The 17,157-nt window shown below is 53.0% G+C and overlaps 5 protein-coding genes across 5 annotated transcripts; 2 read left to right on the top strand and 3 right to left on the bottom strand.

Annotated features, from left to right (window-relative positions):
• Positions 1-1,717: 1,717 nt before the first annotated feature.
• SODALDRAFT_357145 (hypothetical protein) lies at positions 1,718-3,502 on the top strand (the record flags this gene model as incomplete). The annotated part of the gene is made up of 11 exons (XM_028613972.1): positions 1,718-1,776; positions 1,856-1,922; positions 2,015-2,080; positions 2,107-2,159; positions 2,265-2,392; positions 2,468-2,590; positions 2,682-2,736; positions 2,880-2,926; positions 3,019-3,130; positions 3,245-3,301; positions 3,406-3,502. 11 exons carry the CDS (start codon positions 1,718-1,720, stop codon positions 3,500-3,502), a joined length of 864 nt encoding a protein of 287 aa, XP_028468926.1.
• A 642-nt stretch (positions 3,503-4,144) lies between these two features.
• Positions 4,145-5,215, bottom strand: SODALDRAFT_112343 (hypothetical protein). Its single transcript, XM_028606560.1, has one exon. It carries the CDS (start codon positions 5,122-5,124, stop codon positions 4,411-4,413), a length of 714 nt encoding a protein of 237 aa, XP_028468925.1. The 5' UTR covers positions 5,125-5,215; the 3' UTR covers positions 4,145-4,410.
• A 1,510-nt stretch (positions 5,216-6,725) lies between these two features.
• On the bottom strand, positions 6,726-8,792 carry SODALDRAFT_112267 (hypothetical protein). The gene has a single exon (XM_028606558.1). The coding sequence runs from the start codon at positions 8,636-8,638 to the stop codon at positions 6,920-6,922; it is 1,719 nt and encodes a 572-aa protein (XP_028468924.1). The 5' UTR covers positions 8,639-8,792; the 3' UTR covers positions 6,726-6,919.
• An 885-nt stretch (positions 8,793-9,677) lies between these two features.
• On the bottom strand, positions 9,678-11,135 carry SODALDRAFT_112271 (Orm1 type endoplasmic reticulum protein). The gene is made up of 3 exons (XM_028606559.1): positions 10,792-11,135; positions 10,246-10,604; positions 9,678-10,112 (listed from the first exon to the last, which is right to left on the bottom strand). Exons 1-3 carry the CDS (start codon positions 10,925-10,927, stop codon positions 10,065-10,067), a joined length of 543 nt encoding a protein of 180 aa, XP_028468923.1. The 5' UTR covers positions 10,928-11,135; the 3' UTR covers positions 9,678-10,064.
• A 1,863-nt stretch (positions 11,136-12,998) lies between these two features.
• SODALDRAFT_112257 (hypothetical protein) lies at positions 12,999-15,483 on the top strand. The gene is made up of 3 exons (XM_028606557.1): positions 12,999-13,040; positions 13,097-14,105; positions 14,202-15,483. Exons 2-3 carry the CDS (start codon positions 13,271-13,273, stop codon positions 15,260-15,262), a joined length of 1,896 nt encoding a protein of 631 aa, XP_028468922.1. The 5' UTR covers positions 12,999-13,040; positions 13,097-13,270; the 3' UTR covers positions 15,263-15,483.
• Positions 15,484-17,157: the final 1,674 nt, after the last annotated feature.

Genomic DNA, 17,157 nt, shown 5'->3' with positions numbered 1-17,157 from the left:
CTTGGGATCTTGCGATCCCAGACACAGAACGAGAACCGAGACAGAAGAAGCGGGCCACACGGATATGAGAGGATAGCGAAGGAGAAGAACGTTGTTGAAACACACCTATTTAGTCTTGAAGAACTTTGACCGCAGGTAAAGTCACAGACAGAGACTGGAGCTCGAGCACAGAGACAAGGGACAGAAAGAAAGTAGTCGTCGATTATCCCGGTGGGAAAGTTGAAGGCGAGAAAAGCAATATAGGCCAAGCCACCTTTGCCCGGAACCGCACAAAGCAAAGTTTCAATGGATGAGGGGAAATCGGTAGGACGAAGGACAAGGGGAGGGAGGTGGGGGGGGGCGAAGAAAGGAAACGACAAGCAGTCAGCCGAAGTCGTCGTCCTTCCCAAACGCGTGTCGAAAACGAAATTGGCGACAGCGTTCGACCCGGTAATTAGGGAGAAGGTATTCTATTCTCTGTGGGGCGGGCGTGTCCGTTCGGGGAGGAGGACGCAGGTAAAGATCTTTTCTCGTTGAGGTCAGTCCTCGGAAAAAGAAGGACGGGGAGCCGAAAGGGACGAAGAGAACGTCGAAGCTCCTGAAAAGGGAAGAAGAAGAGAAAAAAGGGAAATGAAAAAAAGATAATATCAGAGAAAAGGAGAAAGCTTGAATTAATGAGACAAGGGAATTAATTGTGTTCGCATCTGTATGTACAGAACCCTGGGTCTGGGTCTGGGTGAATGTGTTTGGGGAGGTGAGGTAGGTGGTAAGGAGAGTGGACGAGGAGGAATTCGTGGTAGCATTGGCTACGGAGCACGGAGTACGGAGTAGACAGGGAAGATTCGAGTGGAGCAAGAGAAAGGGGTCTGTCGAGCTACTGCCGATTAGTGTTTAGTACCTTAGGTACGGCATGGTATCTACGTGTACATGGTACACGTTGTTAAAGCACAAGCAATTCAAAACGGAACTCCGTTTGACGAAGCCGAACCCCGTTGAGATGTGTGAAGTATACGTGAAGTATTCGTCCTTCGTACTTGGCACCAACATTAAGCTGCTGAACTACCTGGAAATGATTACTTCGTACGAGTTGAAGTGCAAATAATAAAGTACCTAAGGTACCTTAGGTGATATATGGTACTTTTAAGGGCTGATAGAAGCTACGTTCACTGTACATACGGTACAACGATTTGCTGGGTCCCAGAGGTCCACAAGGGACACGCACCCTTATGTACGTTGTAGTAGTCAGGGGGTTGGTTGGATCGCGGGATGTGGATGATGGATTAAAAGGGGAAGCAGGGAAGGGAAGCTCCCAATTATTTATGACCAAGGAACTCTTGCATGCGCTGCACAGCACAAGGTACCAGTATCCGTGGGCACTTCGTCCGTAGTACGTTGTACGTCGTAGTTACTTCCTTTCCCGTTTCTCTTTAAGAGTCCTCCGAAGAAGCTGAGCTTTAGTTCTTAGCGCTTGATCCGGCAACGATAGTGCGCATCTTGGTCGCTTGACGCTTTGACGGGACGCGGTATGTACAACGGTACGAAGTACTCGTATTCGGACGTACATTATTAATGAGGCGGATTGGAGACACTTGATCAAGCATGAACAATTTGAGATCAACTTTCACTTGCAGTACGGACGGAGTATTGGCCGTTATATTCGTACGAAGTTGTACGAGATAATTGCGGAGTATAATTCTACAACTTTACGTTGTACGTAAGACAGATATATACCTCGTACATGCCTTACATGTTCGTACAAATACTCAATCGGCATGCACCCAAGGTCATCGAACAGCCGTGTGAACGAATCTCAACTGTTGATCATGTTGGACCCAACGATCTTGCTCCCCACATTATTAATTACTGGTCCATCCAGAGCTCTATCCGATCTTGACAAGAATGGAACGGGTCTGTCTCTGAACCTAATGTTTGGCCTCGAGCTCGTTGGCCTTGGCCGACAAGTATTATTATTGCCCGCTGCTTTGAAGTGAAAGGCTCCGACAAACGACGGTGCAAAACCTACCTACATATGCAGGAGCGGCAGATGGATGCAAAGAGGGAAGAGGGACTGCTTCGAGCCTGGAAGATACAGTACAATTGGGTGTGCCCACCTTACCTAATCCATAGTACGATCAACCCCGGGCCGTGATCTCGCCGGCGACCGATACGTCGTACAGGAAGTACGTGTAGTGTAGTACAACGTACGTACAGACAACATACATCATCGTGTGGAGGGACGAGAGAAACGGGACGAAAATACATCTATCCCTAATGCACACACCGAGCCTCTCATCAGAGTCCGTACTGGTCCCAGCGTTGGATCATAAAGACACCGGTCCGCCCTTTGCCAGCCGCGAACGGTCCGGCATATGCGCGTCCCTCCATCCTCCGGATTATTCGGCTGCTGTCCGATGTACCTATTTCTCCCGACCTTAGGGTCTAGTGCCGGGCCAGTCATCGTTAAGGTCGATATCGCATTGCTGTCGAGCTTGTTCGGGGGGTCCGGCTCCAGCTTTTGTTCATATGGGGGTTGAATTCGCAGGTCAACCTCTCACACTGCCCGTTACGGTAATCTTCCAACCATGGTTGGTCGATCAGGTCGAGCACAATAGTGGCTAAGGTATACAATAACTAAGGTACAATAACTAAGGTAAGGTACAATAACTACAGGTACCTTTACGTAGTGTGCTTCGGAGGATGAGACATGTCTCCGACCGGAGTCGGGCCCCTCCTCGAGTCGTCTCTGGTGCTGGCGAGGTAAGAATTAATAAGCCTGGTCGGCATTTCGTGTATGTATTACCTACTACCTTAGGTACTGCCACAACTACCATCTAGTCTACCTAGGTATTTACTGTCATAAATACGTAGATAGTATATGCGCTGCTGACTTGAGTAGACAGCCTACTCCGACGCACAGTTGTCGCCCATGGCCAGCTTGCTTTTTCACGTTGATTCCTGGCTATCATTAGAAAATCGTTAGTTCATGTCCACGCCGCTCATATGTCGTGCAGTGATGCTGGCAGAACACACAAGTCTCAGAATTCTCAACCGTGATAGGGTCTGGTAGTCTGTTATTCGCTCTTGTAACCACTTGGTCGGCGCCACCATTTCCCGGGCACGATAATACGGACACATGTGCCGACGCCCTCACGTGAATATTTTACGGTACACCAATGGCCCAGGACTTTATTAATTAGGATTCCTGGAGGATGAGCTTGTAACCCCCCTCGTACACTATCCGTACATCCCAAACCACCTCGACGAGAATCCTTCAGCTGCATCCGATCCACCCCACAACCGATGGGCTGTCTCACTCTGGTCCGTTTTCGGTACCGTAGTTTTTCAAGACACATCGTTCTGGCCATGCAAAGTAATATCTTTTGCTCGCGGAATACGGTGTGCGTTGTACATGCGCTGCCACACAAGTAAGGCCATGTTCATGGGTGACGAGGAACACGATCAAGGACCCCGCGTCCTGCAGCGTAACATCATACATAATTTAGCCTTGGATGCCATCCGATGAGAGGACTGTCCCCTTTTCGGTCAGGGGTAGTGGCAAACAACAACGAAGTATAATAGTGTAGTAACCAGCAGAAGCCACCGAAGCCACCGAAGCCACCGACCACCAACTTAATCACTGGCAGAGAAATAATTACGAGGTACAGAGTAATTATAATAAATACTCCTAATAAATGCATTGGCCTCTCCCGGAGCTTTGCAGCTAAAATAACTAGTTGGTGCCACTGTCCGCCTACCAACCTCTTCTATTCCCTTTCCTACCTCCCACTGGGGTAACCCCGGATTTGGCCGTCGTAAGTCTCCTCGGCCTCGTTGGTGGTATGTGCAAAATAAACTGTCCTCTAACAAATAATGTGAATGAAATGCAGGTTGGCTGTTGACCATGAGACTAAAGCAGGTCCCGTCTGCACAAGCAAACAGGGCAGTCAGTTACACAGAGCTGTGTCATGGACAGGACGGACGCATCATCCACGAGAATGAAACCTGTCTCCTGGCGTGTTGACGACCACGGCTATGCCACCAGGCTCATGCCATGCCTTGCAAACTACCCATCAGAATGATGGCCCCTGGATGGTGACGATAGTCCACTCGACTCCCCCAAAATTCGCTTCATGTTCTCGATTATGATCATGACACAGCTATCGCCAGCGTGGTGAACTTTTCAACATCTAGCATCGCATCGGACCCCTGGGACTGCCTCATCTGTTAATCTGCTTGTTATATGGGATAAATCGTTCCACATATATACCTTGACTTACGTACTTACCTGTCGTAGACTCGACATCCCATTTATGAGGATATGTACCCAACTCACCCGAAGACCGTGCGGCGTTACCCCAGACCGCCCTTTTCGAGAAGACTGCCCACTTGGACACATCGTCGAGGACCGCAGTTCCTGGGTAACAAAACATACTAGTTCCAGAATTCATCCGATCCTTCCCTCGGCCGGGACTGCTGCTGGTCCGGCCTGGAGCTCCGGAGCGGCCTGACAACCCACGCTTCATCCTCCGTGTCCTCCGAGGACCCCTCCGAGGACGATATCTTGGACGTCTGCGAGCCCGAAGAGCCCGCAAATGACACAGACTTCGCGCCTCTTGCCTTCTCCTCGGGGTCGGAAATGCGGGAGTAGTGCAGCTTCCACAGCACCAAGGGGTCATCCATGTCTAGGCCTGACGGCGGCGCCCGAGGGCCACCCGAGCCTCGCTCCGCCTCAGCTACCTTCTTCGTCTCCGCTTCGCCGTCATCACCACCCCGCCCGGCGTCCATATAATAGACACGCCACCGGCGCTTCTTATTCTCCTCCTGGCTGCTCTCAGGCCGCCACGGGGTCTCCCCGGCCTTCTCCTTCTCCTGACGAATTAGCTCCTTGACATACGCCCGACCGTGGCGCGCGTTCGCCTCGTCCCGGTCCCCGGCGGCGAGGGAATACTCGACACCTACCCTTTTCATCTGCTCCGCCCGCCGCTTGCAGGTAATGCAGTATCCTTCCACCCTGTGCACGCCCGCGACCTCCAGCCCGTAGCAGTGCGACCCGCCCAAGGCTTGTCCCCTGGGACAGGTGTAGAGGATTACGTGGCCCGTCCAGCACCCGCAGGCCGTGTAATAGATGTTCTCTCCGCCGCACATCTCTATGCTTGCGTTGCCGAAAAGGGGGAGTGGTGGAGGTTCGTTCAGGGTGGCGACGGACTGACTGGAAGGGGGGGGCTCGTTGACCAGGTTGATGGGCTTGTGTCGACGTATCGGGAGGCGGCTTGCTTGTTGATCTCATGGGAGAGCGAGCTTTTCCTGGTTTGAGTATGTGATGCTTCATGTCCCCTGATTTCCCCCAGTCTTTGCCGTGCTTGCTTTATTATATAGGAGCGAGCCATCATGAGGTGAGTTGGACTCAGAAAGATGGTACAGCAGCGTACAGTTGCACTGGGTGCTTCCATGCGATGAACATCATGGCTGCATGGAAACGAGACCAGGTATGGAGTCGGATTGTACTGGAAATAGTATGAATGAATGTGAACATTGACGCTGCATGCATAATGAACGTCTCATCCGGGGAGAAGAACGTAGAACAACCACTGTTTCGATCGCGACAAGGCTGGGGATATCGGTATGAGCTTCCCAACCTCGAACAAGCTCAAGAGGCAAGGCTTTACTCCTTTTCTGAGAGTCTGAGGCGACTTGACCCGAGACTGTCCCAGATTTAATGCTAATATTCAGATCTTTGTCTTATTGCTTCAATGTTTCTTTGTACGCATGGCAATCTTGAAGCTGACTTGTTCGTTGTCTCGGCCCCCCTTGTTCTTGTTGTTGGACAATAAAGACTTTTTGCCCCTTTTGCCCCTTTTTTCACTTTTCTGTTTTCTTTGTCACGGCGGCGAAAAAAGAAAAGGGGGAAGACTCGAAGAGACACCACCCAACCGGAGCTGCAGAATATTCAACCAAACCCCTCGAGTCTTTTCTACGCCATAGAAGACGGCAGTGTACAGATATGTCGTAGACCTTTACGTTCCGTCTCTCTTTCTGCTACGCGTAAGGCGGCATTGTGAACCGTCTTGTGGGAAGATTCGAGATGCACAGACGACAGGGAGAGGTCAGTTTTCCCTTCATATCTCACACAGATATACAATGTGATGCCCGGTCTCTTCCAGAGTCTCCTTGATCAACCAACTTCAGCAGGTGTCCACATCGTCCTAGAAGCGCACAGGCATCAACATACTTCGCATCTTATTCCCAGTCCAGCGGTGGTAGTAGGTCAGGGCAATTCAGAAATCACAGTCATGCCATGTCAACGCATCTTGAAAGGAACGGATAACACTCCACAACGCCGCCAATGTGTATTAGTAGATCTAGATACGAAAACAACGCCGTCTTCACTCGTTTTAAAATTACTGTCTTCCAACCGCTGCATCTCTTCCCTTCCCTCTCCTCCCAAGGACCGCCACAATGGAAAGCTCGGCATCCAGCCCAACAAACGAACCGATGATCGACGCGTCTGCATCCGCTAGCCAACCGTAGAAAGAGAAAGCTCGCGCACCTCATTCTACAAATGGTCCGACTTCCTGCAAAAAATACAATGGAGAAACAACCGGTACACCGTACTCCCCTTTCCTCCAACGCGGTGGGAAAACAAAAACAATCTGATTATATATCCTCTAGAAATTTAAGTAATCGACGGAAAAGGGGGAAGTATTCTCGAAGGACCGAAGAGTGAAAAGAGAGGAAGAGAGAGGACCAGGGGAATCAGGGAAACCAGGGAAATCACTAGGTCGGCGCGGGAAGCAAAGGGACAATCGAGCAACACGCAGTATCCCGCAGGAGACCTCATAGGGCCAACCCTCTTAATTTTTTAAACCGCCCCAATCCAGGAATCGTTGCACTTTATCCCTTTCATCCCATGACATGCCGGATCAAGGGACAGTCACGTCCCTTAGAAGAGGGCGATGGCAGCAAGGCCAGCCACCGCGAGACCCGAGAAGGCTTGGAGGCGAGTAGCTCCGCTGACGATCACGGGCAGCGGGCGCTCGGGCTCGGGCTGAACAGGGAGCTGAGGAGCGGGCTGCTCAGGAGCGGGGGCGGGGACCTCAGGAGCGGGCTGAGGAGCGGGCTCGGGAGCGGGCTCGGGAGCGGGCTGGGGAGCGGGCTGGGGAGCGGGCTGGGGAGCGGGCTGAGGAGCGGGCTCGGGAGCGGGCTCGGGAGCGGGCTGGGGAGCGGGCTGGGGAGCGGGCTGGGGAGCGGGCTGAGGAGCGGGCTGAGGAGCGGGCTGAGGAGCGGGCTGAGGAGCGGGCTGAATGAACTGAGGGGCGGGCTGGGGAGCGGGCAGGGGAGCGGGCAGGGGAGCGGGCTGGGGAGCGGGCTGAATGAACTGAGGAGCGGGCTCGGGAGCAGGCTGAGGGAGCTGAGGAACGGGAACGGCCGGGACCCATTTCTGCTGAGGAGGACAGGCCGGGCAGTCGGGGACAGGAACCTCAATGGCCTTGGAGGGGACCTCCTTAGTCACGGGGGCGGGGCCCGTGGTAACAACGATAGCGCAGCCGCCCTTGGTGCACTTGGGCGCTTCAATGCAATGACGGCAGCCCTCCTGGCGGAAGTCCTTACGGCACCGCTCCGACTCGCACTCGTTCTTGCGGAAGTGCTTGCGGCGGTAGTACTCGCGGAACTCGTGGTGTTGCTTGTTCTCCTTATGGCAATGCTGGCAGCCGCTGCGGTTGAAGTGGCCGCGGCAGTGCTGCGAATTGCAATCGTGGCGATGATGGTGATGCTTGTGGCCTTGAGAATGATGCTGGTTGTGAAGGCAGTGCCGGCACGCGTGGTGGTGCTGGTTGGTGCGGCACAAGTCCGAATCGCACGATTCGAGCTTGATGTTCAAATGGCCAAGGCCATGGCCGTGTCCGTGTCCGTGGCCGACTTTATGGCCGTCTTTATGGCCACCGCCGTGACCGCCACCGTGACCGCCACCGTGACCGCCACCGTGAACGCCGCCGTGACCGCCTTTATGACCGAGTTCATGCTTATGATGGCCGTGGTGACCATCATGATGGCCGTGACCATGAGCGTGGTGGTGACCATGAGCGTGGTGATCATGGCCGTGGTGTTGTTGACTGCTGCCGAAGGCGTTGCAGTGGCTGCAGGCGTGGTGGTTGTGGTTGTTATGGCAGAAGCCCGACTGGCAGTCGTGCGCGTGACCGCCGGAACGTTGGTCGACATTACCCCAGATCTTACCCTTATCACCTTCGTGCCGCTTCTCGTGGAGATGGCCACCATGACCATGGTGACCATGGTGACTGTGGTGGTGATTAACATGGTGGTGGTGGTGGCAGTGATGGCCGTGGTCTTGATGGCCGTGGCCTTTATGACCTCCGCAGTGCTGGCAGCCCTCGCGTTGGTGGTGACCGAGGCAGTGCTGTGAGTGGCAGTCGTGGTGACTGCTGCTGTGGTGCCCGTGATGCCCGTGATGCCCGTGATGCCCATGTCCGTGATGTCCGTGTCCGTGATGCCCGTCTGCGACGTCCCTAGCGACGACGGCAAGTCCGTCGTTATTATCTGCGACGGCAGCGGAGTCTGCCACTGCGGCAGGCTCTGCTACGGCCAAGGCGGAGATCTTGACCGCCGAGAAAAGGAGGGCCAGGATGGTGACCGGCGCCTTCATTGTGGAAGAGTTCTTGTTGACGCGGGGGGGGGGAGGTGGAAATGGAAATCAGAACTGGTGCCGATCGTCAGGAACAAGCTGGCTTGAGAAAGAAGGAGAGGTCAAAGATCTGTGTCCTAAGGGGGGGGGCTTCGACGATGGTCCTTTATAGTGGGGGATATGGGCGGACTGTGCTTCAAGTCGTAAATCTTGTGATTTAATTCAAGGTTTAAGCTCCAGTTCGCACATCTCGAACCCAGTCCATGACGACCCGAACGAGCCTGCCGGAAAGCAAGCGGCCACGGTAAGAGCTGGAAGTCAGATTTTGGATGGCATGGCGCGCGGATAGACATATAGGTTTTGGCGGGGGTTGGAGGGGAGGCGACTTCCCAGGGCAGCTCACCAGTTTCCTCGTACTTCGTAAGAACCATGTCGGATACGATACGATCGAGGCCGAGAAGGGTAACTCTCAAAGCTCGAAATGTGTTGAGATGGGACAAGGGCCGGTCGAGGCACTACACATGGCGGGTGGTGGTGCATGCCTACGACAGGTTCCCTCGAACCCTTTAGTTTTGACTGCTGGGCTGGTGATGTTATATATGATGAGTGATGTGAGCCGGCCTCTTCGAAGGACGGTCATGCGCATGGCTAAGGGACGCCAACGGATCGTATAGAAGAGTTCTAGTCGTGATTCCAGCCGTATTGAAGTCTCTTGCGTAATATCCGGCCGTGGCGGTTATCAGGGGTGCGCCCATACTCCACCAGTCAATTTTCTTTCCTCTGTGTTCGAGGAAGACACCCAGACTAGGTGTGCTCTTATTCTTCCTTTCATTTCTTGGGTTTTCTTTTCTTTTTTTAAATCTCGTTTCCCACTTTTCTTCTGGCTTGTTTAGTGAGGTACATTCAGCATCTGGGTGTGATCAAAAGAGTGTTTTCCGCATCTTGACTTAAGCTCCCCCGGTGAGATGAAGAGGCGCGGGGAGGAATTATCGGGCCCCGGTACGGATTAGGTCGTCGTTATGTAATCGCTTCTTCATTTTGTCTCCCGGCGACACGGGCGATATGGGTTTTCATCGTGAACCGAACGAAGTAAAAAAGATTAGTCTGGAAGGCCCCAATCGTTCGTCGATTTTGCGCCACTGAAAGGTCCTATTGTTCGCTCCATCTGGCTCGCAAGACGCTCGCCGGGATATCATATCACCCCGTCCCATGGCACGGAAGGATGGTCGCTACTGGGTGTTGCGATGTTTTGTGATTCAGATATCCGCCTTCTCCCTCTTTGACCATGATCTCTCTACCGAGTACTCTTTTCTTCGTCTTCTTCTTCTCTTGCTTTCCCTCTTGACCCCCACATGGTCCCACGGTGGGACCTGATACCGGTGAAGTCTCCCTACAGAACGCCGCCAGCCACCGCCAGACGGTTGCCTAGTTTATTGTGTGGGCTACTTCAATCCTCGGGTACTCCGTGGAAAAGGCCGAGGCGCATGCGATGGCTCTAGAAAAAAGCCACATTAGCCTCAAAACCTCGCCACTGACGTGCTGGTCCACCAGTGCTCACCGTCTCGTGAAACGAGACGACAGGGGAGAGGGGTGGGGGCAAGAAAACACTGGGAAAAGACAGGACATACGAATGGAAGCTTAGGGATGACAACAGCCAATAAGGCTAGGAAATTGATGCTGAAGTACGTCAGGTCGTAATGGGTGTAGTGGGTGCTCAAGAGGAAGAGCACGATGGGCACGCTGAGGAGGAACTTCTTGGCGGGGGTGTATTGGGCGCCGTCATCGATTTGTTCCCACATGTTCAGGTTGTCGAAGGCGCCGCCATTGAACTCGAAGGGGATGCCGCGTACGTGATGGAACATGATGTACGAGCCGCACATGTACGTGATATTCGTTAACGTCCAGGATGACTCCTGTGACACTCCTGGAATGATATCGTAAAAGATCTTGAGACCGGCGATAAGTACGAGGTGGATAGTCCAGGCTCCTGTTCAGGGGGGAACATGTCAGCGAAGATGTGACGTCCTGGTAAGCATTATAACTCTAGTCTAGGAATCTAGGAAGCCCGAAGATGCTGGTGCCAAGACGGTGGCGGCGAGTCGCGGGCAGCCGGCAGTCGTCGGTAGGGGAGAACGGACGCGAGAGGAAGAGAGGGGAAGGGAACTGCTGCTCACCTTTGGCATTGACCCAGTTGGCATTGAGGTTGGGGACGACGGCTTGGTCACTTATCTGCTCAAGTGTCTCAGCCGGTTCGTAATGGACTTGGAGGAGGCTACTAGATCTCCTGCGTCTGCTTGTTCGGTCCGCCATAGTTCCGTACGATGTGCTGCGATTGGGGGGAGAATTGGCAGCCGCCTCGTAGGAGACGGTGCGCGAGATGAGGATCGGTGAAGACAGTTTGGCGGTATTCTGTTGACAGTTTGACAGTTTGACAGTATGACAGGATGACAGGATGACCGGATGACAGGATGACCGGATGACAGGATGACCGGATGACAGGATGACCGGATGACAGGATGACCGGATGACCGGATGACAGGATGACAGGATGATCAGATGAATGGGAGCTAAAGGAAGATGAACTCTCGACGGATGAACTTCTGATCCCTCCCGAGGATGGGCAAATAAGAATCGAGGCGAATAGAGGAGCTGGATGTACAGAGTATAGAGTATAAGGAATGATGGGAAAGCCGTTATCAACCGTTTTCGGGAGAATACACCCACCACCTAACGAAGGGCTGAGAAGAGAGGGTGGTGGATTCGAGAAAGGTAAAGCCGTGGCAGACCAGGACACGGTAGGTATTGCGAGTGGGAAGGTGGTCGAGGTTGAGAAATGATGCGAGATGGAGATGGCGAGAACCGAGATTCTTCAAAAGCTGCGTGGTGGTTATGTTGTCGTAAGAGGTTACTTGGCATTCCCCTTAGCTTGGGACGATTTGGCAGGCGCGACCAAGGAAATCACTGCAAATCACTGGAAATCACAAGCCACCTTTACCTCCATAAGGTACAAGGTACGTACTCTATAGGATTTCAGGTTTGTGCAGGGACTATAGGGTGATCCCTGTTGAATAGACCGTGTTTTTACGGTTACGTAACAGGCACGGATTTAATCGAAGAATTATAGCCTCGGTAATTCGGGCGAATAGACACCTGTAGAATTTTTACTATAGATATAACGGTGGTAGCAGTTCCTGATATTTTTTATTATGCGTATATAGCTCTAAAGCTATAGCGCGGCACCTATTATCCTATAAAGCCTATTATAAAGTACCCTAGTATTTACTACTAAATCTGCTATTTCTCGTATATCTATATATACCTTTATTTAAAATATATTAATCTTTCCTATAGCTATAGTCTTTTCTATAGCTTAATAATAAAATAATAATAATAATAATAATAATAATAACAACAATAATAATACTAATAATACCTAATAAAGCTATCTACGTAAATAGCCCTAGATAAAAGAGGATATTAATAGTACTATACTTAGTAACGGTAATTAGGCTATAGTTAATCAAACAGCCTATCACCTATCTTGAAATTCACATACCTTGTATTATATAATCGGATTAACGTCCTTAAGTATAGTGCTTAGGTACTTTGACTAGGTTGGTTTTCTAGTACTGATTTGTATCTTTTCCTGTACCTCGATATCGAAATATGGGTCCGGCGGACTTACCCCAATTTTAGGTGCCTCTCCAGCCAGATATAGTGCCTCTCTAAGGTAGACGGTCCCTTAAGTAATATTGACTACAACTTTTTTCCTTTTATTTTATTTCAGACTGCCATAAACTCTTTACCTCCCTGTATTGACTTTGCCCACCTGATCCCAAAGGGCCGACAAGAAGCAAGAGTGTCTGATAACACCGCCAACTCTTCGTCTAACGGACAGAGACGCATTTATCTTATTCACGCGACTTGCACCTTCCTCCTCGAAGGCAATCCGCTACACGGGTCCTACGAATGTTGAGACCCTGTCCTGATCTACCTACTCCTTTCCGGGCAACGGGCGCACACGCTTTTCTCGTTCATTCCAGATTTAAGAAATCATCAGTGGACTCCTTTTCTTCTTCTTCTTTTCTATTTTCCTTTTCTTGTTTCCTTTTCTTTGCAAATGGTAGCCAGCAGATTTGGGCAAAGTCTTGGCTAGTTCAGTGAGAAGTGCGCCTGACATGACATGAGCCTGGGCTCCTTACACTGAATCTAGGCTTTCATCTCCCGGCTTCAAGTTGCCCGAGGTACTCTGCTGCTCCTGTCATCTCACTTCGCGCAACATCGCCTTGACAAGCTTCGTTCTTGTCTCTCGTTGGTCCCATGGGGGCCACAACAGAAACAGAGCCCGCCAACCGCTCTGACATGGCTGTTGGCCCGGCGTCTTCCCGGAAGCGCTTCCGCGACGGCGTACAGGATAGCAAATGCGAGTCGACTTCTTCCACAGGGATTGCAAACGAACCAGGGTCTAAGAGGCAGAAGACGGGCTCGCCCAATTCACCGCACAGCACGCTTGATGAGCAAAATGGCAGAGGACAGCCGAATACGGATTATGGTACCAAGACACGAGATTCTTTAGAAGAAGCGTCTGGAGGTGTGGGCCAAACCGCCGGTCACCTCTCGGAGCCTAACGACGATGCCGTTGTGTTGCAGGAGATGGGCGGGGAAAACGCAAAGTGTCCGCCGCCGTCGGTGACAGAGGCAGATCAGCCTGGCTCGGAGGCGGGCTCGAGGCAGGTGGAAAACCTCTCGCCACCAACGGCCGCGGGCGCTATGACTGTACCTAGTGGAAGCAGCGGCGATAAGGCTCCTGCCGCGAGTGTCACCAACGGCTCTCTGTCACTCGGCAGGTCGCGCAAGACCAAGGCTTACGGTGTGCATTGGACGCTACCTGTCGACACAATGGTTCCCTTGATGCCGTCGGATAGCAAATGTGTGGAGAACTGGTTTCGCGCATGGTGCGAAGCTCTGGTCGAGGAGAATCCCAAAAAGAAGCAAAAACTCACCGACGTCATTGTCAATGTGCTCATGGGCATCCACTTGAAGCATGCAACATCTCCCGAGGCCAAGGACGCCAAACAACAACATAAATGGCGGGCCCTTGTGAAGAAGGGATTCAATAAACTGCGGAAACTCGGTACCGTCACCACGATTCTGCGGCAATGTACAGAGGCCCAAGAAGGGAGTTCTGCCGCCCCGCTGGATCCTACGGACAAGACGACGGCGGATACTGAGCAGCCTGACTTCGATTCACCGGACCCCACAGTAAATGGTGACACTTCTACAGGGGTGCCGACTCCCTCTCGTCCCCCGACGTTGGCCGAGCCTGACTCTGAGCCTGAGCCTGAGCCGGACCTTCAGCCTGCGCTTGAGCCGCAACCAGATCCTGATCTTGAGCCGCAGTCAGAGCCAGAGCTTGAGTTGCAGCCAGAGGCGGAGCCCGAGCCCCAGCCGTCCTCTTCAGAACACGAAGCGCATGCGCCAACTGCGAGTGAGTGGGCGTCTCTGCTCGAACCCGACCCAGGCTCCGAGCCCGGTGCGGGTCATGATTCTGGGGAAGAATCGGAAGTCGCTGATGCTTCAGAAGGCCCAGAGACCGACGATGCTCATGATATGCAGATCGCTGCCGCTGAAGTTCCGGCAGAGTCTTGGCGGACGGTTGTGGACGAAGAGGAGGCGCTACGCCAACAGCAAAGGTATTTCCCAGGGGCCTCTGGCCTCTTCGATATCTGCATTGTTTGTGCGGCGCTCGGACACTCGGCTTTGAACTGCCAGAATACTCTATGCCGCCATTGTCGAGGAGACCATTTCTCTTGGAGTTGCCCACAGCGCTCGCGATGCGCCAAGTGTCGACAGTTGGGCCACCGAGAGTCGATCTGCGAGGAGAAGCTGGCCATGACAGACGACGAAGGCTTGGAATGCGCCTTCTGTGCCGCGGCACATCACGAAGACGTGTGCGACGAGATCTGGCGCTCTTACCATCCCCGGAGTCAAGATGTCAAAACGGTGCGCGACATCCCGGCATTCTGTGGGTACTGCGGTGCCGAAGGGCACTTTTCTTCGGACTGTGGTCTACGGGGATACAGGCCCGTTAGCTTGACTTGGTCGATGCAGAACCGCGACTTATACGTGGATCCGCGCTCGGCCGAGGAGGCCTCCGCCACTTCTGCGACTTTTGCCGAGCCGGGTTCTGAACTCAGGATCAAAGGCGCCAGTGCGAAGAGGACCCATATATTCTACCCAGATAGCGATGGATCCGAGGAGGGCGAGTTCATCGGAGAGAAAGTAAGGACTAGGGAGCCACCTGCGAAAATGCGAGTGTCCAGCAATATCCGGTTCACGCCCGTGAACGGGGCAAGACCGCCACCACCCCCGCCCCCCGCTTCCTATGCTCAGCCTCCACTGCCTCCCGGTCCACCTCCTCCCGGGCCGCCCGGGGGTTACAGCGCGTTCGCTCATCCGCTGCCGCCCAGGCCCATGCCCAGGGCTCCCGGACCAAACCAGGTCGCGGCGCAACCAAAGACTTCGGGCAAGGGGAAACAGGGATCATCGTCGAAGAACGATAAGCGTGCCGGGTCTTCGCAGCAGCAGTCGGGCAATAACAACCGCAAATCCCGGAACAACAGGAGGAAGCCGAAGACGAAGTAGGGTTTAATCGTCAAGGCGATAGATGGGCTCACCTGTATTGGGTAGCAAACCACATGCGGAGTATACGCAACAAATTTTAGCGTGGAACTTCACATACGAATACGAGGGGGCAGATGTACAAAGTTCTTTTACTCTTCGACCACTGAACAGAGTGGCATGAGAAGTCAGTGATGCCAAATACGAACTACGGAGTATAAGAATTAGAACGGGCCGGTCGAGAGGTAGGTATTACCTCTGTATGTTGCTTGAGATTGGGGTCTGGAGGACTAGTGGCCGATCTTGCGTGGCATGGCATTGCAAAAGGGGGGGGGCAACAGTGCTGCAACCACATGGCACTGCCCTCCTATTAAATTAGGAGTCGTGGGTCTTCTTCTTTCCCTACTGGAGTGCCTGTAACTTGTAATATCAGAGAATCGACTTGGGGTTGCGCTTCCCGTTTACATGGATGGGATGACGAGAAGGTGGTCAGAGGTCTTGGAGGGTCGAGACGCCCGAAACCACGAAGGACACCCGGTATCTACAACTACAGAGACTATTATTGACAGTTGTCTAGCCGCAACATTCTCTTGGCAACTTTTTGTCGATTCATGTTGGGGACACGACACGTCGGTGTTTTGTTGTTTTGTGACTCAACGAGCTTGCATTGCAGCCAATGGTGAGGTCTACCGTCTCTGGCCACACCGGCCTGTGGTTGTGGTAGTCCTCAAGGACTTCTATGCCAATCCACCCACGAACGGGAGAGTAGACCATAGACTGTCAAGTCTGTCAACCACCAGCTGCCGGTGGATCAGACTAAGGGGCAAGCAAAGTTGGAATACCAGACGTGTTGTTTCATCGGGTGGAAGGAGAGGTGGTGGAGGATTGTGTGAGGGCGATTGTCATCTGTGCTTCAGGGACTATGAGCAGAGACGAAGGGGTTGGTATTAGTCGTTCCACCGGCATCACGCAAATCGTCCCCTCCACGAGACCCGAGTCTAACGACGAACAACGCAGAAGATTAGTGTCGCCGTCGCGTTGGGTGTTCTCCCCTGTGGATAGATCAGGGACGACCTATTGTCAGTCGGGAGTTGTTAGTAGGGTCGCGCATGGACCGGGTTTGTCAACAATGCAGTTGTATCTTGCCGTGCATGGGGCTGCATACAGAGAACCGAGTCTCGATCAGACACGCGATGTCCTCGCAGGATATCGCGTGTGTACAAAGTACCAAGTAACGTCGCGAGTCGCTAGGTACGTACACCGGTTTGACATCGCGTCTCTCAAGGTCTTTCAACGCGTCCGACTTCCCGCGTCAAGTCTCTACCCAATCACAATTGCCAAACCGAATACCGGCAAGCTTTCGTCCAATAGGAGTCTCCTGAGCGCGTGTCTCACCGTTTTCCCCAAATCCTCAACACGCGTTATCGACAGCGGCAGTGCGGGGCATTGCGGGGCAGAATCTCAAAACCACCACAGCCACCACAACAACCACGACTCTTCCACGACTCTTCCACGACCACAGCTCCAATGCTGCAATGCAAGGTCGGCCGCCCGGCTCCACTCCCCGTCGGATGTCAGTGGACGAGAGCCACCGCCTCGTGAGACGTCATGCAGACTTCGACGCTGCGGACCAGTCAAGACGGCCGGCACGTCGGTGTCGCGGTGCGCGCCGAGGGGAGGTAACGGAGCCGAAGCGTAGTACCCAGAATGCAATGTCAGACAGACTTGCGCTACTGCAACTCCCAACTTCCAATGATATTACAACGCTACTGCATATGCGGAATCTGGTGAGTCATGGCCAGTCGTTTTTGCCAGGAGCATCACTGCGGAGACAGCAACGAGAGAGAAGAACTCGGGGTTTTCGCAAACGGGGACCAGTGGATGAAGGATGGAAAAAGGAAAGAAAAAGAAGAAGAAGA

Source organism: Sodiomyces alkalinus (genome assembly GCF_003711515.1).
Source record: "Sodiomyces alkalinus F11 unplaced genomic scaffold SODALscaffold_2, whole genome shotgun sequence".
In the NCBI taxonomy this organism is placed as follows: Eukaryota; Fungi; Ascomycota; class Sordariomycetes; order Glomerellales; family Plectosphaerellaceae; genus Sodiomyces; species Sodiomyces alkalinus.
This window is presented reverse-complemented; position numbering and strand designations above follow the sequence as displayed.